This window comes from Molothrus aeneus, chromosome 15, assembly GCF_037042795.1.
Source record: "Molothrus aeneus isolate 106 chromosome 15, BPBGC_Maene_1.0, whole genome shotgun sequence".
Lineage (NCBI taxonomy): Eukaryota > Metazoa > Chordata > Aves > Passeriformes > Icteridae > Molothrus > Molothrus aeneus.
The window spans coordinates 8,113,495-8,139,370 of NC_089660.1; the positions used below are offsets into that span (position 1 = coordinate 8,113,495).

General features: G+C 43.3%; 2 protein-coding genes across 8 annotated transcripts in view; one reads left to right on the forward strand and one right to left on the reverse strand.

The window, feature by feature from the left end:
• The window catches only part of HNRNPAB (heterogeneous nuclear ribonucleoprotein A/B), a 29,098-nt gene extending 5,146 nt beyond the window's left edge, over window positions 1-23,952 (reverse strand). The window contains exons 1-9 of one of the 6 annotated variants that reach the window (XM_066560324.1): window positions 23,837-23,952; window positions 23,442-23,726; window positions 20,429-20,597; window positions 20,185-20,343; window positions 19,639-19,770; window positions 17,935-18,043; window positions 17,689-17,841; window positions 17,526-17,610; window positions 14,390-17,270 (exon numbers count right to left, since the gene is read on the reverse strand). In XM_066560324.1, coding sequence (XP_066416421.1) covers window positions 17,540-17,610; window positions 17,689-17,841; window positions 17,935-18,043; window positions 19,639-19,770; window positions 20,185-20,343; window positions 20,429-20,597; window positions 23,442-23,689 — 1,041 coding nt within the window. In that variant the 5' untranslated portion in view covers window positions 23,690-23,726; window positions 23,837-23,952 and the 3' untranslated portion in view covers window positions 14,390-17,270; window positions 17,526-17,539. Of the gene's footprint in view, window positions 1-14,389; window positions 17,611-17,688; window positions 17,842-17,934; window positions 18,044-19,638; window positions 19,771-20,184; window positions 20,344-20,428; window positions 20,598-23,441; window positions 23,727-23,836 lie in introns of those variants that run through there. The other 5 variants (XM_066560323.1, XM_066560327.1, XM_066560322.1 and 2 more) reach the window with 5 other exon arrangements.
• Window positions 6,468-14,890, forward strand: PHYKPL (5-phosphohydroxy-L-lysine phospho-lyase). Of its 2 annotated transcripts, none has more exons than XM_066560319.1 (13): window positions 6,468-6,546; window positions 8,080-8,198; window positions 8,966-9,125; window positions 9,734-9,808; window positions 10,636-10,723; window positions 10,818-10,934; window positions 11,137-11,219; window positions 11,510-11,735; window positions 11,993-12,147; window positions 12,680-12,769; window positions 12,978-13,108; window positions 13,520-13,576; window positions 14,711-14,890. In XM_066560319.1, exons 1-12 carry the CDS (start codon window positions 6,485-6,487, stop codon window positions 13,546-13,548), a joined length of 1,335 nt encoding a protein of 444 aa, XP_066416416.1. In that variant the 5' UTR covers window positions 6,468-6,484; the 3' UTR covers window positions 13,549-13,576; window positions 14,711-14,890. The 2 variants fall into 2 exon arrangements, with proteins under 2 accessions (XP_066416416.1, XP_066416417.1); XM_066560320.1 differs by lacking the exon at window positions 6,468-6,546 and adding an exon at window positions 7,060-7,087.
• Window positions 23,953-25,876: the final 1,924 nt, after the last annotated feature.

Below are 25,876 nucleotides of genomic sequence, written 5' to 3' on the forward strand. Positions count from 1 at the left end.
GAGGAACTCATCTGAGGAGCCAGCAGGTCTCCTGGGTCTCTCCCCACTCCTTGGGGGTGGTACATGCACTCTGCCATGCCCTCACCACCAAAGGAGCAGAGCCCTGTGAGAGCAGGGAGTGGATCCCCCAGCAGGGCACCTGAAGTCCTGCCTGCTCCTCAGCTCAGATTGGTGCATTTGGCCTTTAGATTCTGAACAGAGTCCCTGGTTACCTGCCCATGGCACAGAGCTGGACCTCAATCACCTTTAAAGACCGTTCCAAGCCAGCCATTCTGTGATTATCAATCATATCCTCGAGATCAACAGACTTTATCAGAGAAACTGCTGGGTTTTGTACTGATTACACAGAGTCTAAGAGGAAATCTGTTTAGACTTCCATGTGCCTTACACACAAACATACTTAGAAGAGCAGTTGTTTAATACAGAGCAGTCATGATCTTACTGCAGTGAGTTGAAAAGATGTGCTTTGCTCTGCAAATTCATGCCAGATCAGTTGATTATTTTCTCCTTCTATATGAAAATGTTTATGTGGGTCTTTCTGAATACTTTGTGAATAGCTCACGAAGACAAATTTTACTTCTAGGTAGTGCTTGGCAGCCTTGCTCTAAAACTCAGTCATGATCTCAGCCTTTCACAAAGCTTAGGGAGTTTCTCCCCCAGGAAATCGCTCTTCTTTTGTTTTCCCCTCTGGTTTGAAAGAATCTGAGACTGCTTTACAGCAATTCCAAAAAGCAGCTGAATGTTACCACTATATGTCAGCAGCAATGAATATGAGTGACAGAGAGGCTGCTAATGCTTATGAAATGTGGGTCAGGCTGAGACTGAGCCACTGATTTTTCTTGACTAAAATATTTGGTGCAACTTCATAGATTCATCAATAGACATTCTGGGTAACACACTGAAGTTTCTGATATTGGGGGAACCTGAAACTCAAACCAGAATATTTTTGGTTTTTAGTTGACAAAACAAAATTCCTGCCTCTAATTTAACTGCATGGTGCTTTCCATGAGGTTAAGGCAACCATGTCTGCTGCTGCCCAGGAGCAGAGGACACAGTTTTCTGTAAGGCTCTTCCATTTCAAACTATAGCTAGTGACATCTTTCCAGTCACCACCAAAATCCTCTCTCTTAACACAATGTAGCCCAGTGGGTTTTGGAAGCAACGTTCCCAAACTGAACCTTAAGGGCACAAGAACTCTCTTGAGACCCCTAAAAGGTTTTTCAGCCCCAAGGCTCTGCAGGCAGGGCTGCCTTGCTGTGACACACAGGATGTGCATTCTGTGACTGAGGAGCTGCTGCTGGCTGTGGCTGTGTCAGTGCTGATGCTGCACCCATCTGAGTACGGGAGTGTTCCCCGAAGCTTCTGGGGAGGATGGATTTGGGGAAGAAGGGAATAAGGCAAAAAAAACCCCATGTGTGTAACTGCACAGCTTGAGAGGAACCTTGCCAGAGCATGAACCCAATAATTTGGCCTGTTCTCATGGGGACAAATGTGATTAATTAAGAGTTTTGCAGCTCAGTCACGGCTTGGCCAGTGAATTCAGGAATTTTTTTGGATTACAAAACAGGTGGCAGAGAAATCCTCAACTGACCCCAAACTGGAACTGTTCCCAAGTGTCAGTTCATCAATATTTTAGTTTAAAAACATCATAATTAAGACATTGCCACATGCTTTGTTTTATTCCCATGGGGAGTCGCCTCTCCTGCATGCACTGCTTATGACACTTCCTGTATATATAATGGTGATGAATTTATTTCTGTATGGATTTTTCTCCTGTGTATTTAAAAATAAGAATGTTTCTTTTAATAGTAAGCGACTTTCTGATGTGTTTTCTTTTTAGGAAACCAATAGATAAAATATTTAGATGAGCTTTTGTCTTCTGTAATTTCATAAATTCAGCATTTGAAATCCTTAAGCAAACCAGCAAAACATGTAGGAGGTTTCAGCAGTTTAAGACATCCCATGCAATGATGCAAAGTAATCCATGGAAGTGATACCTGTGATTTTAAAATTGTTATAGTAACCACTACCCAGGGTAAAGTTTTGGTTTTGTACTCAGCCAAATACAGAAGGTCTTAGGCAAGAATGCAAGAACTCACATATTGAAATGCACAACTGATTAAAACAAGTAATAAAAATTAATTAAACTATTAAGATGCCATGAAGTTTCCAGCTTTCTCATAATGGTGAATAACTCCCCTGGCCTGTCAATGCAATTTGTGCATTATAAAGGTGAATGCTGGTTCAATGCTGCCCTCTAGAGGAGACTTTTTTAAAATAGAAGCAAATTTTATGCAAATTTTGTGCTGTGACAGTGTCTCTTAATTTACAGCACACCTGGCTTTTGTGTAACTCTACAGTTTGAATAGATACTTGTAAAACCAGGAGTGCATGGATAGAATTTCTTTTTTTCCAAATCTGCTATTTCTTTCTTGGGAAATACAACAGTATTCTCATGTTTTTTCAGTCCCAGATATCTGTTGGGACACATATCTGTAAATTCTCAGTTGCCCAGATAATTTACAGCATTATGCACATAAAATCTACATATAGTAGGTTTCCTGACACATTTCTATTTTTAAAATTTTGAGCATGGAAGTTCTGAATTATTTTCTTTGTAGGCAACAGATTTCTCTCTAAGATATGCAAAATATGAATAACTGTAAATGATTAAGATATAAAAACTTAAATGTCCCCAAACCACTCATCCTGGACAAATAGTGCGGGTGTGTGGCTGAATTCAGATCAGTGAGTTTGGTTCCAATGTGCTCTGGCAGAGGAAGGAGTGTCCAGAGGTGGAAAGAACCTCAGTATTGCTTTGTTTAATTTGAAATTCCTGCTTTTTACCTGTTCAGGACAGGCTGACATGCTGAGCAGCTCAGCCAGCCTTGCAGAGGTTTAACCAGGAGATTTTCAAGTGAAAATTTACACATATGGATCATTTCAGAAGGCCTGTGGCACTCTAACTTGCCAAGGCAAGCACTGTGGCACACGCTGAACCTGGCAACTTTCAGGACAGCATTTATGTAAGCACACTTCTTGACCCTTTGCAATAGTTGGTTGGTTTGTTTGGTTTTTTTTTAAAGAAAAGGAAAGGGCAGAGAGAAACTGCTCACTCTAGTTAGCCCAGTCTCAGTGTCACTTACTGCAGTCACCTGCCTTTTAACCGTGTCTCTGGCACTGCACTGGACCTGAGCATAATTATTTCAGTTTGAAATACTCCAGAGCTCCACCTGGGGGAATCTATGACAGACTGAAGCAAACCAGCGAGTAAAAAAAAATCCTAAACTTTGTTTTCCCTGGTGATAATTTATATTTGTAAGCTAAAAATTGCTTTTAGTACTTTCACATGCCCAGGTGAACTACTGCAACTTTGCCATGTGCTTGTGTCCCATCAGATGGCACAACACAAGGGATGTGTGCCTTGTGTAACCTGCAGCTAAAGCAAGTGCTGAAAATCTGTCACTTAGATATGAATGGAGGAAGGACTTAATAGATGATATTATTGTATACTACCATAGAGAGCCTGGAGGAAACCACAGCAAGGCTGGGAAACGCGAGTTTTCCATGCACAAGAAGTTGAATTATTGACAAGAGAGTGGAGTAAGAAATGCATTAGTAACATTTGTGGTTTTCCTATGACTTAGGACAAATAATTAATTCCTGTTTTGTTAAGTTCTACAAGTTGCCTTCAAGTGTGATTTCATGGAACAATTAGCTCACTTCTGTGTCAGCTCACTTGTGTGGTTTCTTACATAACTTAGATATTAATGAACAGAAACTTTAAAAGGAGTTGACCCAAGTATCTGTAAATGACACTGACCCCATCTGCTGCTTTTGATTATAATGTTAAACACTGTATTTAAAAAGTTCATTTTACAGGAACTTTTTAAGTGTAGGTGAGTGCTTATTTTTAAGAAACTTGTATTTCTTGAAAACTACATTAAAAAATTAAGGTCTGGTTTTGCAAAGCAAAAGCACCCATGATATCCACTGAACTTCTAAATTTAGCAGAAAGGTCCTAAGCTGCCATCAGTGCAAATGAGAGCTGGAGCCTGTTGTGTTTGCTGGTTTGTTTCATAGACTGCAATTTTATAGAGTTCCATAACAGCTTTTTGAGTTTCAGTTTGGGTTTCTTTTTCTGCTATCTTAAAAACAATCAAAAATACTGAATATGAAGAATGTTCAGCACAAATACCACAGTCAAAACTGAAAGTCCCCTGCTTTGCTGCATTACATGACTTTGGACATAGAAATGATACAAAACTGATGTGTACAACAGTATTTGAGAAACTGTACCTGCTGGTATCTCAAATCTGTATTCAGTTTAGAAAATAATCCAACGTGTGCCTTATCTGTCCATATTTGTTTTGAAATTATGTCAATAGAGCTTAATCCTCCACCACGTTATGCAAGTGCCCCTTATTTACTTGAGTGGTTGCATCACTCCAGGGAGGCTGTTCAGAGGAGAAAGGGCTGTTTGTGTGTTTGCAGCTTGCCAAAAATGAGTTTTGAATGTATTTACATGGTATTTTATACAAAACTGGCTAAATCTCTGTATATGACCTTTGAAAAGAAATATATAGATATGAAAATTAGAGAAAATGTACTTAACATCTCCATTTGCAAACTTTTTGTGACTTTTGATCATGTATGTGCCACGAAAAGTATTCTATTTACTCTTCTTTGGGGAACAACTACTTTAAAAATGAAGGCATTAATAACAGTATTTCTTATCCATTGCTTTAACATGTTAAAATGGTATTAATTAGTACTGCATCATGTATTTCTAGTTTAAAGCTGTAATGGAAAATACATTACCTTGAGACCTAAAAAAACTTTTTTTTCTTGTGCTTTTTTTAATAAAAGCAAAGACTAGATTTTAAAAAATGGTCTCTCTGTACAGATTACTTTTACAATTGTGTGAATATGTATAATGAACTCTGCATTTGTAACCAAGAGTAAACTTTCCAAATTGTAAATGTTCAGGTTGTTATTATAAATAGCTAGTAAATATCCTAACCAGACAAGAGTTCAAATAAAGATTAACAGCCATTATTAACTTTTTCTCTACTGTCTTTTGTTACTTAAAACCTGACCCTTATGAAACAATGTAGTTAGACTAAGTTCAATCTAACTTTAAGTACACAGCAATTTGGTTTTGCATTCTCCATATTGCACAAAATTTAAACTGCTCCTGTGTTCATCAAGTAATTGCAGCTAGAGATAATTATTGGTGGCTATATCTAGTGAGCAAAGTCTGCCAAGTGTAGCTTTAAAATTATCAGTTATGTTTTTCTGGAGTTTTTAAAAGCTATTTGTCAATTTAAACCAAAAGAATGTGAACATGTATTTGAAAGGAAAAAAAAGTGTCATCTTCTAGAATCAAGCTGGAAAAGCTGATGAACTTGGTTATGGGATACACCTGCGGTAGCAGAACTCAATCCATCAAAGAACCTCCTTTCTGGTTCTTTATCCTATTTTTCTTTAGGTAATTCCAGTCAAACAGGAATGGAACAAAGATCATTCTAATCTGATTGACAGCATTTCCTCTCTTAATCCTAACTATTACCTGCTTTAGGATTGGCTCTGAAGGAGTCAGTCAGGTGTTTCCCTATCTGCCACCAACCAAACACAGGGCTACAACATGTAAAAGGCTGGGTCTACTTCTGCTTTAACAGTGATGTGGAAGAATTATCTCAGTTCTACCACCTTAGCTACCCGCTTGAATATTTTCAACTAGAAAACAAACTTCCTCAATGTGTATTTCAAACAAAGAGTGCTATAGCAGTACTGATGATCCTGAAGAGCCCGAGGTGAGTGGGGTGCGGAGCTGGACGAACCCGAGCAGTGCAAAGCCCTTGGGTGCGCGGTAAGGGTGAGCTGCCAGCAGCCCTGCAGGGCCCCAGGGGCCGCAGCCTGTCCCTCTCTCTCCCCACTCCTGTCAGGGAAGCGCTGCGCTGCCCGCCGGGTCCCTGGCTGAGCTCCTGCCCCGCTCTGGGCGCATGCAGAACCCGCTCCATGCTACGGGTACAGCCGGGGCTGCGCCGGGCGCTCCGGCCGAGCAGTGCCCGTGTCCCTGCCGGGGCTGCGCCGGGCGCTCCGGCCGGGCCGTGCCCGTGTCCCCGCTCCGGGTACAGCCGGGGCTGCGCCGGGCGCTCCGGCCGGGCCGTGCCCGTGTCCCTGCTCCGGGTACAGCCGGGGCTGCGCCGGGCGCTCCGGCCGGGCAGTGCCCGTGTCCCCGCTCCGGGTACAGCCGGGGCTGCGCCGGGCGCTCCGGCCGGGCTGTGCCCGTGTCCCCGCTCCGGGTACAGCCGGGGCTGCGCCGGGCGCTCCGGCCGGGCCGTGCCCGTGTCCCTGCTCCGCCGCTGCCGCCCCTCCCCTCCCCTCCCCTCCGGCCCGGCCCCCGCGGGAGGCGGCCGCTCCTTCCCTCCCTCCCTCCCTTCCCTCGCTCCGCTGCCGGCCCGCGGGCGGCTCGGCGGCCATGCGGGCGGTAGAGCCGCGCTCCCGGCAGCAGACCCTGGCCCTGCGGCGGCAGCTCGTCGGGTGAGTGCTGTGGGAGCGGGGCCGGGGCCGGGGCCGGGGCAGGGGCCGGGGCCGGGGGGCGCTGCCGCCGGACGTGGCCGAGAGCGGGGCCGAGCCGCGGGCCCCGCCCGGCGGCAGCGCCATCGCGCCCGGGCTGGAAGCGGCGGCAGCGCCGGAGCGCCGCGCCCGCACAGCCCGGTGCGCTGCTGTAATTAACAGGAATTAGCCTTTCTTAAGGAGGGGGATTATGAAACTGTGCTGTAAACCCGTATAGATACCGAGGGCGCCTGTTTAGAGACTAAAGTGCTTAGAAAGCGTTTTCTGTGAGCCCGGCGGAGGCACGGCTGGGGCTGGGGCCGAGCTGGGCCAGGCGAGGTTCTGGCTCAGCCACTATTATAGCCCGTCTTTCAGGAAACTAATTATACCAAAACCGTGATGGAATTAACAACAAACGTCTGCTCTCTTTGACAGAATGAGGGACAAGACTCAGTTCTAAACTTCCCATTACCGGTGGTGTTTCAACCAGCCTGAAGAAAATCTTAGTTCTATAAACCATCACCAAGTATGGCAACACACCCCTTTATTTAACTGTGAGAATATTTTTGTACCATATATGTTCAAATCCAAGGCTACTTTTATGTGCTGTATAAATACAAAAGTTGGGCTGAAAGTAAACGCTGAAATTAGAATTATGCCAGTTACATGCGCCTGAAAAATATTACACTGGGTATCAAATCTTTTTCTAAATTATTTGCCCTTCCACTGGCAACAGAGACCCAGCCTCTGCAAGCACTTTCTTAGCATCTTTTGAACAGTTAGGAGAAGCTTACAAAAACACCCCAACTGTTTTGCCAGCTCACAGAGAAAGTATCAAGATACCTGCTGGGAGGGATAAGATAATGAAGTACTTTCTTAGTTCACCATTGTCCTTTGTCATCCATTTGACAATGGCTCTGTATTTATCGTCAAATCATTTCTGTATAAGACATCTTTTACTAAGTGAAGTATGGAAGTTTGGCATTGCCCTTCAGTCTCAAATCTCTGCAATTCCTACTTAGGCAGATGTGTTTCCATTTTACTTGTTTGGCAATCCATTTAAAAAGTGAAACAAATGCACTTAAGTAAACCCAGCCTTATAAAATCACTCCGTGTTCTAGCTATGGTTAGTGAAGCTGAAACAGTCACCTGCAGCAAACTATCTGGAAAATCAGGATGTTGGCAGGAACAGCAAGAACATAATGAGAATAATAAAAAGAACATAGCACAAGGTAAGAGACACAAAAGAAACAAAAGGGGCAGACAGCACAGACAGGAATTGCAGTTAAGACAGGATGAAGCTGTACAGGTGAGTCCTACTGCTTTGGCCAGACCCTAGAGGAGGATTTTCAGGTTTGGAGTGTGCTTTTTCCTGTTAATCTGAGAAAATCTGAGTACAAGGCCTTTGATTTAGGGGCCAAAAGCAGGATGACAGTGCCAGCAAACAGAAGAAATGTTTCTTACCAGTAGGATAAACTAAACTCACTAAGATATTTTGCTTTCTGATGCTTGTCGTAGCTCTTCTTGCAAGCTGTTTTTCCCTACTGATCCAGTGAAGATCACGAAGGCCAAAGGCCAGTATATGTATGATGAGAATGGGAGACAGTACCTTGACTGCATAAACAATGTGGCTCATGGTAAGCTCAAGTCATGGCACTGTATGTTATTTGATGCTGTGTTTCTTTAAGCAGAACAAAGAACAACCAGTACTTTTACTGTGGTTGCACTGTGCTGGGGGAGGGGGTGTTTAATTGGAAAAGTGGAAGGAAACTTTCTTGAGCCTGTAGTTTGGGGAATTACAGTGTTCTTGAATTGGGGTGTGTTAATGTGCTTTCCAGACTTGCTTCCTGTCCTGTCTTCCTAGAAATATGTCTAAAACATACAGATTTTTTTCCCATGGAAACTCAAGTAAAGCACCTTACTGTAAAATGAACAAGTGACATTTTGTTGGTTTTGAGAAAGTTACTGTTAAGTGTAAAGTCACAGAGCCACTGCTCAGTGTGATGCCTTAATTGTGTATAATTAAGTGACTGCTGCTTTCTTACAGGATTTGAAATCTCTCTAACCTAACCCCTATCAGGACTAGTAATTCTTTGAAAGTAAAGCTTATCTGCACCTTCCCAAACTCCTGAACTGTGGCAATGCCTAAATCCAAGCATCAAATCAGACACTATTTGTTTTAGCATATCAATTTCCAGGATTAACTACAAACCTTAAATACAGTGGGAGGCAACGTCAAACCTTCTGAGGAGCACAAAAATGTTTTTACAAGATTTACCATTATTAAGGCCCTACTGATAATATCTCTGTACTATTAGAGAAATGTCAGTGTTAATCTGGCATGTGAATGAACATCTTGGGTAATATGAAGAGCTCTCAAACCACTCTCCACATTCTCTTGCAGTTGGACACTGTCACCCTGATATAGTAAAGGCAGCCCATGAACAGAATCAATTGTTAAATACAAATTCTCGTTATCTTCATGACAACTTGGTTGATTATGCAGAGAGACTTTCAAAAACACTGCCTGAGAAATTATGCATCTTCTATTTTTTGAATTCTGGGTAAGTCGGGTACATTAGAATTGATACAGGGGCTTTACTAGGTTTATACAGACAAGTACACACTTTCTTATCAACAACCAATTTCTGGTGTGGATGACTAGATACTGACAAAAACATGGCTCTGGTTCTACAAGCTCTCGACCTGGAACTAAACTTGTGCTTTATTTAAGAAGGGTTTTATTCTATTTGTAAGACCTTGGACCTCAAAACAGTAATGTACATATTTGCTGTGTTAGTTTATTGTCTGATTTGTCTTCTGACTTGACAGACATTTCAAAATTAAATGTACCAATGCATTGCCTCTGTTGGGGAGGGGGGCACACATTCTTAAGCAAACTTCATCTGGAAGAAAAAAAAAAAAAGCCAAATTGTTTCTCAGAAAGTAGCTCCTGTACTCAGTAGTTCCTGTGCTCCAGCTTTTCAAGACGGATTCTGTTCTGGTGAACAGTCCTACCCTACCTAGAGAGTGCTGATTACTGAGGAATTTGTGCATAACATGCTTCAAGTTTTGTCTGTTCTCTGCAGACACAAAGAGCAGTGCAAGGGAGGTTAGATTTCAAAACTCAGGATATCCACAATGAAACAATTGCTGAATTTTACCATTGTAGGTCTGAAGCCAACGACCTTGCCCTGAGACTGGCACGGCAGTACACAAAACACGAGGATGTGATTGTTTTAGACCAGTGAGTACATGGGCAATTTGGGGGTACAAGGCTCAGTTTTGGCCCATGGTCAGAGCATTTCTGAAATCCTCCTGTAGTAGAAAGACTGTAACCAGGAAGCTGAGGGAAGTAATTTTTCCCCCTGTTGAGTATTTGCCAGCCCAGCCCTGAGAGCTGTGGCTGGGCTCTCCAGTACTTGCCAGCTGCTGACACACTGGAAGGAGGGGCCATCAGTAACCTGCCACGATGGGGAAGGAGCCACAGCAGTGAGAGGGGCTGGGTTTGTTCAGCTGCAAGAGACAGCCAGATAGATCTCACTGCAACTACAGCTGTCTCATGGAAGGAGCAAAAGGATGGGAGCCAGGTGTGAAGATGGATGGTGACAGGAAAAAATACCTCAGATGTAAGTTCAAACCTGATGGATTTTGATGAGACATAGAAAAAAATCTTTTGCCATGAAGGGAGTCAGATACTAGAACAGGATGCCTACAGTCACTGGAAACTCCATTGCTGGAGGATATTCAGAAATAGGCCTTTCTCATTCTGCAATCTTGTGATACTGCTGATGTGTCCCCTGCTGTGATTCCAGTCACCAGTGTTAAGTCCTGTCCCTCTGCATCCTTTATATAAAAAAAAACAAACCCAAGTTTGTTGTTTGTTGTTGTGTAAGTACTAAGCTTATTGATAATAAGAAATTGCTGTTCTGATAAGAGCTGTTCTCAGCTTAAGTTACTGAATTTCCTACCAGGTGATAGCAGCTGGCTACTTTGTACTATTTGGAATGCTAATACTCAAGAACTCTTGATACTGAGGAAATTACTGTTTAGCTCTGCCAATTGTTTTTTAAGTGCTTACCATGGACATCTGACATCTTTGATTGACATAAGCCCATATAAATTCAGAAATCTAGAAGGACAAAAGGAATGGGTCCACGTGGTATGTACTTCAGCCTATACTTATCAATTACTTGTCAATTGAGTGAAGTTGTTTTTATGATATATTGAATGTAGGATATTATTCCTTTGCATAGGCTCCTGTTCCAGACACATACAGAGGACTTTATAGAGAAGACCATGAAGATCCAGTAACAGCCTATGCTGATGAAGTAAAAAATATTATTGAGCATGCACAGAAGAGAGGCAGAAAGGTAAGATATCATTTCCATAACTGTTTGTCTTGTCTTAGAAATTAATGTGCCTGACTGTAAGTGCAATTCAGAGTTACTAAATTAAGTGGTATGGACTTGTGAAAAAGTAAAGATCACATTAATAATCAAAAACCATCTAAGGACAAAGAGCTTGCTCCACAACTTTCTGTATTGTGTTCAAACATTATATGCTGTGTTTTAGATTGCTGCATTTTTTGTTGAATCTCTACCAAGTGTTGGTGGTCAAATCATTCCCCCAGCAGGATATTTTCAGAAGGTTGCAGAGTAAGTGGTCATTCATTATCTTTTTTAACTTAACATATTTGGTAAATAGATAATTCTCTGCCTGCTGTATCACAGAGCTTGATAGGTAGGAAATTACCCAAGCCTTCGTGTTGGAATGTCAACTTTGTATATGGCAAAGATCTGCTTATAAACACACAACAGTATGCAACATGGCCTTGTATGTGTTTGTTTCCTCAAAGTTTGCAAAGTAACACTTTCTGCATGTTGCTAAACAATAAATGCTATGTTCTCCTTCCTTTTAAGAGACAATCAAATCTGTTTTGTTACAGGCATGTGCACGAGGCAGGAGGTGTATTTATTGCTGATGAAATTCAAGTTGGCTTTGGCAGGGTTGGCAAGCACTTCTGGGCATTCCAGCTTCAGGGAGAAGATTTTATACCTGATATTGTCACTATGGGGAAGCCAATAGGAAATGGGCACCCACTTGCTTGTGTAGCAACAACAAAAGAAATTGCAGAAGCTTTTGCGGCCACAGGAGTGGAGTATTTTAATACAGTAAGTAAACAGCTGCCCACTTCTGTAAAGGAGCCTAAGGATTAAATCAGATACTCATGGTGTGTTTTTATGAGTATTTGCCACACAGTAACTAAAGAGGAACTGTCTCACTGTACTTTTCTATGTTTCTAGCCTGTGACTATGTATTGGCTCCATCTAATAAAATAATGTGCTCCTTGTATCATTGAGGCTACACTTTCAGTGACATGATTTCATCTTTTTTCCCTTTCCATGGGTGTGTCCCTACCTGGGCTCAGTTTGGTGGGAACCCTGTTTCATGTGCCATTGGATTAGCTGTGTTGGATGTAATTGAGAAGGAACACCTTCAGGCTCATGCCACAGAGGTAGGCAACTTCTTGATGAAGACACTCAAGGAGCAGCAAATCAAGCATCCCATCATTGGTGATGTCAGGTACCAGTGTCTTATTTAAATTTTTGGCTGCTTTCTCTTTGGTTCACTCAGTCCAACAACTCAATCCAACAGATTGTGTTTTGAGAAATTAATAAAACCTTGTTTTCAGCAAAAATAGCCTCCTGTACAATGAAGTAAAACAAACTTGAGCTTATCTGAAGTCTCATATACTTTGCCACTCTGGGCCACTACTGTTTTATCTATTTATTAGCTGCTAAGACTGTTGAACTGCTTCAACTGCTACTGTTCAAACTGCTGTCTGAAGTCAAAGTTCAAGTGCACAGGGTACAGCAGTGATGAGCTAGATGGAAACATACTTAACATCCTGTCTTGCTTTGCCAGGGTGAGCAGACAATAGTCTGTATTACCCCATTTCTTCAGAGCAGCAAAACTTATTTCTAACAGTAGCCAAACATCAGGTAATTCTCATGCAGTAAAGGTCTGGTGTTAAAAAAAGCCTCATTTTTTTAGTTCACTTGTAGTTCCTTTCTCTGACACTGACTCTGACAGACTGTTTTTATTTCTTTTTCAGAGGTTGTGGTTTATTCATTGGAGTGGACTTAATCAAGGACCAGGCAGAAAGGACTCCAGCCACAGCAGAAGCGGAGGACCTAATAACAAGGTACAGGAGTTGCTAAAACACAACCAGCTGGCCAAAACTGAAACCAGTCAGTGTAGAAAGTGTGACATCCTGCAGGCTGGTGTTGCAAGTTTTCCTGAGTGTCATGGTTTGAGAGAAAGTGAGTTTTCTGGGATGCTGTGGTCTGTCAAACCATGACACTGAGCTACATACAGAGCAAAATGTAATTCTTTGTTATTGCTCTTTCCAGACTTAAAGAAAAATATATTCTACTGAGTACAGATGGGCCAGGAAGAAATGTGCTGAAATTCAAGCCCCCGATGTGTTTTAATATGGAGGATGCAAAATTTGTTGTGGAGACAATTGACAAAATACTAACAGGTAAAAAATGATCAAAACTTCAAAAATAGTGGGTGGTTTCTGAACTTTCTTGAAGACAATGTTGAGCTACTGAGCCAGATTTTCACAAATGCTAAAATGGAGCAAAGATGGTAAATGCTGAGCACATAGCCTTCCCTTCTCAGTTATTCTGTTAAGTTTTCCAACAAAACTACTTCCTCTGCAGATGCATGTGCTTTTTAAAATAGCTGTGCTCTGGCTGAGGTTTGAGTGTTTACCTTATCCAAACAAGCACAATTTGTAAAATATGTCCTGTTCCTGAAAGCTGTAATATATGTGCTTTTGCCACTTAGCTTTTTATACAACTTCTACAGACTTATCAGTAAGAAAGTTATGTGTAAATAATGTCACAAAGTCATGGCTTTTCTAAGTTGTTTCTTATTCTGTCTTCAGATATGGAAAAGGAACGTCTGAACCAATAGAAAACACGTGTTTGTTCCACCTGAGCAGGTATTTACCTATAGCCACCCAGTAGGATTTAAAATCCAACTTCTAAACATAACTTCACAAGCACTGTCAGAATAAAGCTTCCACAGAGATGCTGTTACTCAAAGTTTGCAGGAATTTCTGGGAATCTCCAGGCATGGACCACACTTGTGTACATCCAGCATTCACAACTGCCCTCTATCACTCTGACCCTCCCAGCAACACTGTGTGCATCACTTGTTTTAAGGGCCAACATGTCCCAGACATGACTGTCTCTAGAGCATGCAAATGACTGCACATCCACACAAACAGAGCTTTTCTGCTTCCTGCTCAGTGCCTTCAGGCTCCAGCTGCATAACCACTTCTCAGCAGATCTCCCCTTAAGTGTCATTTCAGGTTCACAGTTGGCATCTCATCCTTCAGGGTCCATTTACCCCTAGACTCAAAAGTTTGTGGAAATCAGAGTAAGATTGGTCTTGTTAAGTCTTCAAAGCCTTGTTATGTCTTCATCTGTGAGGTCCCTCAGTAGGTTGCCAAGAGAACATCTAGCTGCAACTCAGTTTGCTGCACACTCGTGAGCAGAGTGTAACTCACAGTTAACACCTTGGTAACAACACCCTTTGTACACTTAGTACTTCTCCAAACTACTCTGACTGAAAGACACCCACAATGTTTGGTAGAACTCTGGATAGCTGGGCAGGAGTGCACCTAATGTGGTCATTGTGAGCAGTGTAACCATTGGTGGCCTCAACCACAGTGACATTCACAGTGCTATGGCCCTGAGCTAAGGAGAAATATGTTTTTAGGTCAGTGTATATTAGTATAGCAGGCACAAGAGAAATGTGTTAATATTTTATTTAGCAAGTTAATGGAAAGACATACAGCTGTTTATACTACTTATTCTTAGGAACAGAAAGATTACTGAACAGTGCCAGTGCAAATTAGAGGCCTAATGACTTAATGTACTTATCTGTGATCTAAACTAAGCAAGAAAAATGCCTTTATTTTCTACAGGAAACCAAGAATGCAAAAAGCCTCTTACTAAGTACAGTACTAGTAAGACACTTACATATAATGTAAGCGAAAGTGAGGCAATGAAGTAATTTCTTTTAATGATACTTTTACAAAAAAAACCATAACATTATTTTCTTTCCATAGGTTTCAAACAATGTTCAAGATCTACTACTAAGAAACATTATTCTACTATAATAATGCACATTTAATCTTCATCCTAGTATGTCTTAGGCCAGATAAGTCACCTCTGATTTTTCTGTTTTCCTTTATCTTGTTTTTAGTAAAAGCTCTAGGAGAAATAAATTTTACAAGAGCTTGTCTCAACTCTGGCAGTGTGGAATTGGCTTTTATTTAAAACTGCATATCTAAAACTGATTCTAAAGGAGGATTTTTCTAATGGCCACTACAAAATACATTTGCTAAATTTATGTACTTTCAGGTTATGACTTTTTCAAATTAGGATGAGCCAATGGGTTCTGATATTTTCAAGTCTTCAGCTATCTTTGCAAACACCATTCCAGGTGCCAGTACACCCAGTCCTTCCCAGGACTCTGATGAGTTTCAGCAGCCAGTGTCAGAAAAAGGTCCCTAAGTAGCACTATATTCAACAAACACTCTCAAGCCACCAGGTTAAGTCAAAAACTTCAGTTCCAAATTCCTGACATCAAACACATGAGGGACAGACAGCTGAGGGCTATGGCTCCCAAACCACTTCTTACAAACAGTCTGTCCTCAAGAAATATCCAAGTAGGATTAGTAAATTAAGAGGAGTTTACAGCCATAAGCAACAACCTTGTGTACAAGCCTTTACTTTCACCAGGCAGTTCTTTGTATCACAAACTTTTCATGCAAAGAAGAAAGGGAAAAGCCAGCTCTGCATTTAAGTACCAGTATCCTCAGTTCCTGCCTAAGGCCACATCACCTGTTAAGGAAGCATTACCTGAGCACCTACTGACAAAAACCACCACCACAACAGCAGCTGACAAACTCTTGCTAGGACACCACTAGCCAGAAGGACTGCAGCACTATGGGCCTGGTACCATGCAGTTTTCCCACTGGAGGGCCAAGTGCTTGCTAGAAAAATATTCTGCTACCCCTTCTTTCACAGAAAAAAAATATTAAAAGTATGCAATAAAGTATTTAAATTTTAAATCTTGAGACAGCAAGACTTCTAAATAAATACTGTACTCATTTGTTTCAGTAATCTGCTGGTTTTTTATTTGCAATTAAGTTGGGCTGCAGGTTCCATGGTCCAGCTGTAAAGTTGTCAACTATAAGATTTAAAATCTGATTGATTTTTTTTCCAATGCTCAAAAGACTTCCACCTAACACCAGAAGAGTCTTACAGACTTCTAAACTTACAAGCAAGTTTTTCTTTTCAAGGACAACCAGCAGGGAGCAGCAGATTATAGTTCATGCAGAAATAGCTGCATCCCTTGTTAAAAAAACCTGGAAAGGTCACTAGTAACATGTGTTTGTTTCTTGTCTTAGTTACTTGATTTGATTCCACTTGCAGGTGTTACTTGTTCAAAGAGAATTTGTTACAAGAAAAAAATATTGCCATATTTTAGCTTTAAAAGGAGATTAATATCAAATTGATCACTGCAACAAAGATTAGAAATTTACTTTGTGCAGTAGAGCTTGCTACTTAAGAGTCTGCAACAAGACAGGCAAATCACATGACACTTATTGCCTTAAAATAGCAGTAAACTAACAGTAAAGTCAAAAAAGGAGAGTATTTCTAGCTGGTCACTCATCTCTAGAGAAAGAGATGTTTTTTCCACCCACAACTGCAGTGGAAGTTCTTTTAGCCTTTTCCACTATACAAAAAGGCTGCAAAAATTCAGACTTTGCATTTGGTAATTGAATGTCTGTCCAACCTGCCTTTCAAGGCAGGTATATACAGCCTATTAACAACTTGCAGACAAGTCTCAGACTCAAGACAGTGAAACATGGAGGAAGTGCAGCCAGCTTCTTGCACACCTCTCAGCTCCCTCCTGCAGTGCTGTCCAGACTCCCAAGCCCTACCTGACACCTACAGCTCTGGCTCCTCCTAGCAGAGCCCAAAGCAGACACCACTCCAGTCACTCTGAGCCTCTGTGCTTGCCTAGAGCAGAGCCACCACCTCACCAGCACAGCCCCACCAAGCTGGGGCTTCTCACCTGAGCTCTCCTTCACAACCTCCAGGCACAAGTGACAGCAGGTTTTAGCTGCCACTCAAACTGCAAGTGAGCACAACTACCAACACAGCCTTCTAGTTTTAAGATTAAAAACATTTAAGCACAACTCTTAATCTATCAAGGTACTGCCATGAACTAAGTTCTGGGAACAGGATACTGGTGTTTTACTAACACATGAGCTGAAGAATGGCACAAGACACTAGATTACGCCTTTTTTATTTCAAAAGCTAGGATAGCTTCAATATCCATGTCATGGTGAATCAGAACACATGTAAAATACCTTACAATACATTAGATTCCAAAAAGGTACCAAAAAGTACAGTAAAATTAACACTTCCATTACAGGAAATGTATGACACAAAAACAATACAAAATAAAAAGGTGGAAAGTGACACTGGTTCCCTAAGATGCATCTCATTCTGTACAACTGGAGTAATGCAGAGTCCATAGTTAACTCCAAGAGGCAGTCCCTAGATGCAGAGCTGCAGCTTTAAGCAGACCCTCAAAATCAGTTTCAGTTTAACCTATTAATAAAATCATTAATTAATATCTTCAGCAATGCTGAAAATGACACACCACACTGTCTAGACAACTAGTTATTGGTAAGTATTAAACATGTAAAACATTTCCAGGGAGCTCTTCCAAGTAAGATGCACATTTAACAGGCCATAGAAATTTATTGTAAAGTTAAATTTGGTACAGAACTGAAGTATCCATCTACAGCATTGTATACAAAACCTATGCAGTCATTTTCCAAAAGAGACCATGCCACTGCATACCTGAATAAGTTTGATCAATATGGCTTGTAGTTATTCTGATGACCACCACGTCTTGGTGTCTTCCCATAATTTGCACTGCCTTGACCTATGAACAAGAGAACAAATGCATTAAACTGCTAATTAGTTATGCTTGCTTATACCCAATACAGTTCTCTTTACTTACTGTAATCATAGCCTGGTCCATATCCATAATACCCATATCCTGAATAATCATAGCCTCCATAGCCACCATAACCTTGCTGATAGCCGTATCCTTGATTCCCATAACCCTGGTTCCAGTAATTGCCATAACCTTGATTCCAATTTTGACTTTGAGCTATAGAAGGGAAAACCATCCACAAAATCCCATTTTAGTACACACAACTTATTTAGAATGTGTCCATACTAAAGTAGTGTGTGTGGTACTTACCGCCGCCTCTTCCACCTCTGCCTCTTCCTCCATAGCTACCTCTTCCTCCTCCACTACTGAACTGTTGCTGCTGGTACACTTCTTTTGGCTGTGCTACCTTAATCTCACACTGCAAATAGAAAACAAGGAAGAGTCTGTAAAGTGTCTCAGAGCAGCACTGCCCCCCACCTGAGCACCTGGAGAAGCCAGAGGTTCCTCTGGAGGCAAAGGAGGTGTACATGCTGTGCTCCTGGTCAGGTGAGCAGCACTAATGCAGGGACATCTGATTTACTGTGCCACCTGGCCAAAGGTAAGTCCCTGTCAGCCTTTCCAAGAGGCCACTGCTGTCAGGGCATTTTATCCTGCCTATTCCCTATCATCAGTTTCACCATGAGGAGGTGCTGAGGAGCCACAAGGTTGCCCTCTCACCTGGCACAAGCTCCAGGACAAGGCTCTTGCTATCAGACTGCTTCACCTGACCTGCACTGAATGAACAGGATTCTGAGAAATGCACAAAAAGGAGTTTTCCTGGCAGCTATTGTACACCCTGTGTATGTGGATGGACTGTACTACACCCCTACCAACACCTGAAATCACCATTTATCAAATACTAACAGACTGGCCTTTCCAAGACAGGTTCCCAGGCTGCAGTTCAAGCTGTCAGCCAATTGCCAGGTTCCTGGATCTGTGCACAGTCCAAGATTAAAGCTACTGTGCTGCAAAAGGAACAGCTCCTAAGCAAGCCTGGCTTGGAGTTCTTTACCACAGGACCTTTAAGGCAATCTGCTTTTTATTATCTATGGCTATAACACAAAAACAAGTCAGAGATATGATACAGGAATTTCTCAGCTCTCTTGGCATTTAGGCATTCATCTCTCCTGAAAACAAACTTCACTGCTAACCAGTGACTTTCCCACTGCATTAGGTTTGCCAAAATTTATATTGTGTCAAAACCAGTTTTAAACCAAATCCAAGTCCGTGTCAGACAGTAGGACCCAGTGTAGTAAACTCTGAGATTATGTGGTCAGCACTGGCCTCAGAGCAAGGGAACAGGGACACCTTGAGCAAGTACACATCATTTGCCTCCAGTCTCTCTGCATTTGTTGGTCCATGAGCCTCTCTCCATTAGCTATTCCCTCAGATGAGCAGTCAGCTGGTCAGAGCACCTCACACCACCCTTACAGCAGCTCCCATAACCAGTTGACCCAGCACAAGCTTCCCTAAGTGTACATTCACTCCCTGGATCCTTGTAGTGGGTTTCCATGACAAGGTTTTGGTAGTAGGGGGGCTGCAGAAAGGAGCCCCAGAGAGAAGAAAGCAGAAGCTGTCCCCCATCAGACAGAGCCACTTTCAGCCAGGTGCTTGCAAAATTAGGCATCTGCAAGGCTTTCATTATGCAAGTGCTCTATGCTGAAAATGGGCATCTACCTGCTGGATTGGCTTCCACTGCTACACAAGCCAATTTCTCCACATCTAATTAATGAATGCAGTTAGATACTTAATATACCAAAGGCCCTAAAATCCAGCAATGAAAGCCACAAGTATTGTCAAAGAGCTTTGGTAGCCTCTGTGACAGAACTTGGGGCATAACACCACTATGGTAAACTTCAAGCTGTCCTTATTGCAAATTTGGCACTTTGACACAAGAGGTCTACAAAAGCCTTTTCAGGTTCTAGATGTAGAAGTATAACCCTTGAGCAAAGAGTTACAAGTCAGAGTTTCTACCTTGCTTCCACTGACGTTATGGAATTTTTTCTCCAAAACCTTCTTCACTGGATCCTCTTCCTTGAAAGTGATGAACACAAACCCCCTCCTTTTGTTGGTCTTTGGATCCATTGGCAGTTCAATTGCTTCAATCTGAAGATGTGAAATACTATTTTCAGACTCATGTTTTAGATGAACAGTTAAATGCACAGAAACTGGGACAGCAAAACTGTGAATTTCTTCTTTATGCATATTATGCAGCACCAAAGTTGCAAGCCTTTCTATGCTAACAGTGGCTTTCAGATCCAAGATTTCCATTTTACAACTCTTCAGACTGGTGTTAACATCAGCTAAAATGCTTTGAGTTAAAGACAAGGGTCTCTAACTAGCAATGGAAGCACCTAGTGCAGTAAGTGCCACCTTTGCTCTCAAGTTGGGAAACTTCTGGATGTTACAGAAGGCTTGATACATCTCAAGTTAACTCACTTTGAAACTTGCCAATTATTAATAAACTAAACAGCAACTGGAGACTATACTTTCAGAGTTTACTAAGATATCATTACACACCTCTCCAAACTCTCCAAAGTATTCCCTGATTTTCTCTTCTGTAGCTTCTGGATTTAGCCCACCAACAAATATTTTCTTCACTGGATCCTTTTTCATTGCCATGGCCTTCTTGGGATCAATTAGTCGTCCATCTAGTCTGTGTTCTTTCTGTTCCAGAACCTAAAAGACAGTTTGGTATGATTAACTCAAGCTGAAAAGTTTCCCCTAGAAGTTAAAAGATCTAAAATATTTAGCTTAAATTCACCTTTTCAACACTGCCAGGTTCTTTGAAGAGAATAAATCCAAAGCCTCTGGATCTTCCTGTGTTAGGGTCCATCTTTATCGTACAGTCGGTTACCTCACCAAATTTGGTGAAATAATCTTTCAAGTCTTTTTTGCTTGTATCCCAACTGAGGCCACCAACAAACATCTTCCTGAAATTTCAAGGAGAGAAGAGCTATTCAGATTCAGGAAGCACTGAGAAAAGGCCATGCAGTAAGATGCTCAGTGGTACACACCTCAGCAGCATTGTCAGAACAGGACTGTCTGTTCCCAGTGCAACAACTGCACCTTGTCAAAAGCTGCTGATACTACAGAGTGCACAAGGGTGGACTTCTCCCCCTCTTTTTGAGGGAATGCCACAATGCACCCTGCCAATTAATAAGAATAGCCTGAAATATTCCTTGCTAGTAACTTTTGCTTTAACAAATGTATTCTATAATTTGCAAGAAAGCAGTACTGATTATCAAGTACTGCCAACTCAGTTTTTGCAAAGAACTTAGGATCATTCCCTACTGCTCTGAAAGCATTCAGCAAAGAATAAGGTATCCAAACCAAAGTATTTGAGCTCTCTTAGGTTTTGGTTAAACAGCTGTAAAAATTTTAGTCCAGGTATCTGTGACTTCCAATAACAGTCACATACAACAGATGGGACTTTGGACCTGCCTTAACTACTGTGTTAGTTGTGCACTTCTTCCTGCTTAGTTACTGACTCTAGGTCTGTCTTCATCAGTACTACAGGAGTCTCTCCATCCTCAGTTTTAATTCCAAGTAGGTGGATACAGTTCTTCCCTGCCCACTTTCCCATACAAAATACCCTCTGAAGGAGGATATCTAGCTCAAAGAACTAAATTCAGGGCACAATAGAGAAGTGAAGCTAACAAACAAAACAGTGATAGCAGGCAATAAGGAATTTTTCGAATGCTTCACTTCAAATGAAAACATTAATAACATGGCTGCATTTTCTATTTTCATAGTTTCCAAGGTAACAAACTAAGCTTTTAAAAGCATTCGAGCCTTTTTATCTAACTATAGACTGAAGCAGTTCAAGTTGTCATTACTCTTGTTTGGAGGCAACCTAGATTGACATTGGAAGGTAGCAGCACTTCAGAAATGAAACTACGCTTAAATGAAATTGGCTTTTGGTGTTTATGTGTAACTTTAATAATCAGCATCTATTTATGCACAAGAGGCAATGGGGAGGGGAGAACCTTATGGGGGTTTTCCCTTTTTTCTTAAGCTGGCTGAAACCATATCCTTTATCTGCTGAAGTCAAGTCTTTTCAGCAGAGCAAGCTGTGCACTCTCGATGAGTGCAGCAGGAAGCACCGGGCCCAAATACAGCGTGTGCTTCCTGCAGCCATTACAGCAGAGCCCTGGAGGAACGGCCAAGCGAACTTTATTCAGCCTTTCAATACTGGGGCAAAGAAAGGGGCTTGGGGGACTCCTTCCCATCCCAACAGCTGCCCGTGGCTGCTCTAACCTGTACGGACTGACAGCACACTCTGTCATCGCTGACCACACAGAACAATCGAAAGATGGGAGATGACAGGAATTTGTCTGGAGGCAGCTTTGGCTGCTTTATGGCATTGCCACATGCTAAACTCACCTCTCACCACAGCACTATGTGTTACACTTTGCAATTTGCAGTGCTTTGTTTTGTAACTGGAAAAACCGATACCTAATTTAAATAACACAGTAGTTAAAACTTTTGAACCTTTGAAACTGAGACCAAAAACCCGGTATTTGGCTTTTCCTTTAGAGGTCACAGACTAGACAACTGCACCCTTAACACGCAGTCATTTTTCCCTCTTGAGTGTATTTGTGCAGCTAAACTGAAGCTTATTTTAGTACATAACAAAACACTGTAAAATCAGTGCCTTGGGCAGCACTACATTTTTCACGTACGTCAATCCCTCTGAATAAGTGATTTTCTAAGAAGTTTCATTTCATACCGATTTGGGTCTGAAGCTTGTCACCTCCTGTTCATGAAAGGAAAATACATCACCCTTTTTTCAGCACGAAATACTAGAAACATTAAAGAAAAATTCGTACAGAGCTAAAAGGCCTGGTTCGCAATCCTTCTAGTGTCTGCAAAGAGTACATCCGGCCCCAGCTCGTGGGAAGCTTGTGCAAGTGTTATTGGTTCCTTTATAGTCAAAAATCTATAACACTGGCTTCAGAGCTCTGTTTAACCTAAGGGATCTGACCCTCTGGTTCAGAGCTCAGCGGTAACAAAGGGAGTTCCAATTAAATACACGGGGTAGCCTGAATAACAAAGAACTGCTTGAGAAATAGCCAGGTAACGTTCGTGTCATTTATGCGTGTTTATGAACAGACCAACTATGATAGGAAAGAAATTCCTCTCGTATACACAAGGATTCCACCACCAAAGCACAGCGAAACTACACTGACTCCTCCAGAAATCCCTTCCAAGACTTAAGGCATTTTCTAACAATGCTGCAAAGTAGCACACCAAAATAGCTCTTACCGATTTAAACACACCGCGCATTATCGCAATCGTGCTGGTTTTCCTTTTACTTCACTTAAAAAATACTTAGGTTATCAACGCCGCCTTCCAAGGCCAGGATTATTTTTTATGTGCTTTACACAAAACATTCACAATCACATCGACGCCAACGGCGATGGACCACGCGATCCCCGCAAAGTTTGAGCCAGCCCCCCTCCCCCAACAGAAAGCAACTCCTTCCATCCGCCCCTTTCGCTAAAGAGGGAAAGGATGAAGAAAACGCGGGAGAGGTAAATCCCCTTCCATTTTACAGCGTGAGACGGCAACAGCCCCGCTCGGCGCCCCTCCCCCAGCCGCCACATGGCGCCAACAAAAGGCAGCGCCAGAACAAAGGAAGCGCTGGTGCTGCAGGGCCCCGGCTCGGCGGGGCCGCTCCCGCCGCCCTTCCCGCCGGCCCGAGCGGGGCTGGGGGCGCTGCCGCCGCAGGGCCGCGCTGGGCCCGGCGCTCCGCACATGGCGCCCGCGCTTACCCCGCGTCCTCCTCGTTCTTGCTGGCGTTGATCTGATCGCCCTCGGCCCCATTCTGGCTGGCGGCCGTGCCCGCTGTTCCCGCCGCTGGGCCGGCTCCCGCCGCCGCCGCCGCCGCTCCCGCTGCTCCTGCCGCTCCCGCCGCCGCAGCGGCCGCGCCGGTCTCGGCCTGCTGCTCCCCAGCGCTCTCGGCCGCTTCGTGCCCGTTCTGGGTGGCGCCGGCCGCCAGCTGCTGCTCCGCTTCCGACATGGTGCCCCGTCCGCAGAGGCAGAGGGACGAGAGACGCCTGCGAGAGACGAGCGCGGGTCAGCGCGGCGGCTCCTCCCCGGCCGGGCCGGTCTGATCCGGTCCGCTCACACCCCTCCCCCTTCCCGCCGCCATTCCGCTCGTACTCACTTTTAAAATCCGCTCCCGACAAAACCCGGGCTGACCAAAGTCTAATTAAAACCGCCCCGGCACTAGCGCTGGAGCCGATCCCGCTCCCCGCGGCTGCTCCGCACCGGCGCCACCGCCGCCTCCCCCTCAGACACGTACTCAGGCCCGCGCCCGCGACGCGTGGCCGCCTTTATACCGCCGGAGCCTGCGCCACACCGCAACAAGGCGCGTCCTGATTGGACATGGCCGCCTGTCACTCAGAGGATTTTGCTCTCGCTGCTGGCTGCCCTGCCGCGGTGGGTGGGGCCACGCGGGCGAGGCGCGACCGGGAGTTGCCGGCGGGGCCGGGGATCGGGCCCAGCGATCGGGGTTGGGGCCGCGCTCCCAGCACGCTGCGGGTTGGGCCGCGGCGGAGCGGGCCCGTGGCTCCGCATGGAGGGTCCGGCTACGGCCGGAGCGTTGGGCTGTGCTGTGCTCCGAGTGCCGCCCTGCTCCAGCCCAAGGTGTGTTACGGGCACTGAGTCAGTTACTCCAGGACCAGAGGTTTGCTTAATGATTCCAGCTCCGCTGGTTTTGCAACCGAGCGGGGCCAGAGTTTGTTGTTTTTAAACTTAGCTTTGGATATTACATAACTCGGGGCTGGAGCGCTGAGCACGTGCCCGGGCCTTAATTCCTTTTGCCCAAGGATATGTCAGCCTTATTGGCTGAGCTGTGGGTGAGGAGTCCAGAAGACAACTGCTCCCTGTAACCAGACATTATTTTATGGTATACAGTTCATAAAGTCCTGTTTGTCCATGCCAAAGGGGCAGATTTTGCCTTCTAGATACACAGGTAAAGCTTACACATCTTTAAATAAAACTGAAAGTTAAGCCCTTTGCTTGTGGGCAAAAAGTAACAATTATTACCTAACTTAGTGCAGTAATGAGTGCACACGTTAATGCTCCACCCTCTGTCAAGTATGGCTTGTGGCTCAATTTAATCTGCTCTTAAAACTCCGGAGTGCCCACAGCCACTTGTGAATTGAAACAGTGGAGAAACATTTTAAGTGATCTGGTCTGGCTCACGAACTGTTCTTCAGCTGAGCTGCTTTTAGAACAGTTTTTATCCTAAAACAGTAGATCAGAATTCAGGGATGCCTGTCTCAGCATAGGCTACTGACAGGGTAGGATATGCTATACACAAACTCTCAACCACAACTTTAGGCTGAACATAAAAAAATGTTCTATTAAGTCAGGGTAGTAAAGATAGTAGAGCAGGGCCAGTACACTTGAAAGTTGTAATGTCCTCAGGACAGGTTGTAGATGTTGCCTGATAGAGATCCTCATCTTTATGAGAACATATTTTTATATAGTTTCCTTCTATTGAACTTCAAATAGAATGTTAGAAGCAAATATTTTTTTATAAGATACCATAATTTGTACCATGTCAGAGGAGCTTACCCCACATCCAGCGAGGGGGCTTCTTGTGATTTTTCAAGCAGTTTTGGCTTAGATTTTAAACCCCTCAGGTCTGTACCAAAGAGATGTGGTTTGTGATTAGAACCATCTGTCTGTCAGCTCCGTGCATTCCCTCAGCCTGTGCTGATAGCCTGCCTAGCGGGGAAATACCACACCTTTGTTTAAGGCACAGGGAGCCAAGGCCACGCTGAGGCTGCAGAGCTGAAGTGGTGAATGCCACTGCCCTGGTTCCCTGCCCACCTTCTTTTTGCAGCTTTTGTGCATGCAGCTGTGCCAGATGACTGCAGAAATGCATCTGTGCTGAAGTTACAAGTTTACAGACCAGAACCTGAGAGTAAAATGAAACTTGCGGCACTTGGCATGGGTCTGAGAGGGTCAGCTGATGGACATAACCTGAGTGCTCTGGATTACAGATTTATAACTTAATTTTCTTGCAAGATTCACTGCCCATAACATCTGCTTTGTATTTCACCCAGTCTTGCTAAGAATGTGAATGACTGTCATCTCATTAGGACTTCTACATACGTTTCCCTTTGCTTTCTCTTCTCTTTTTATTTCTCCAGTTCTCTTTTTTGCTTTGCTGAACCTGTCTCATCCTTCCCTA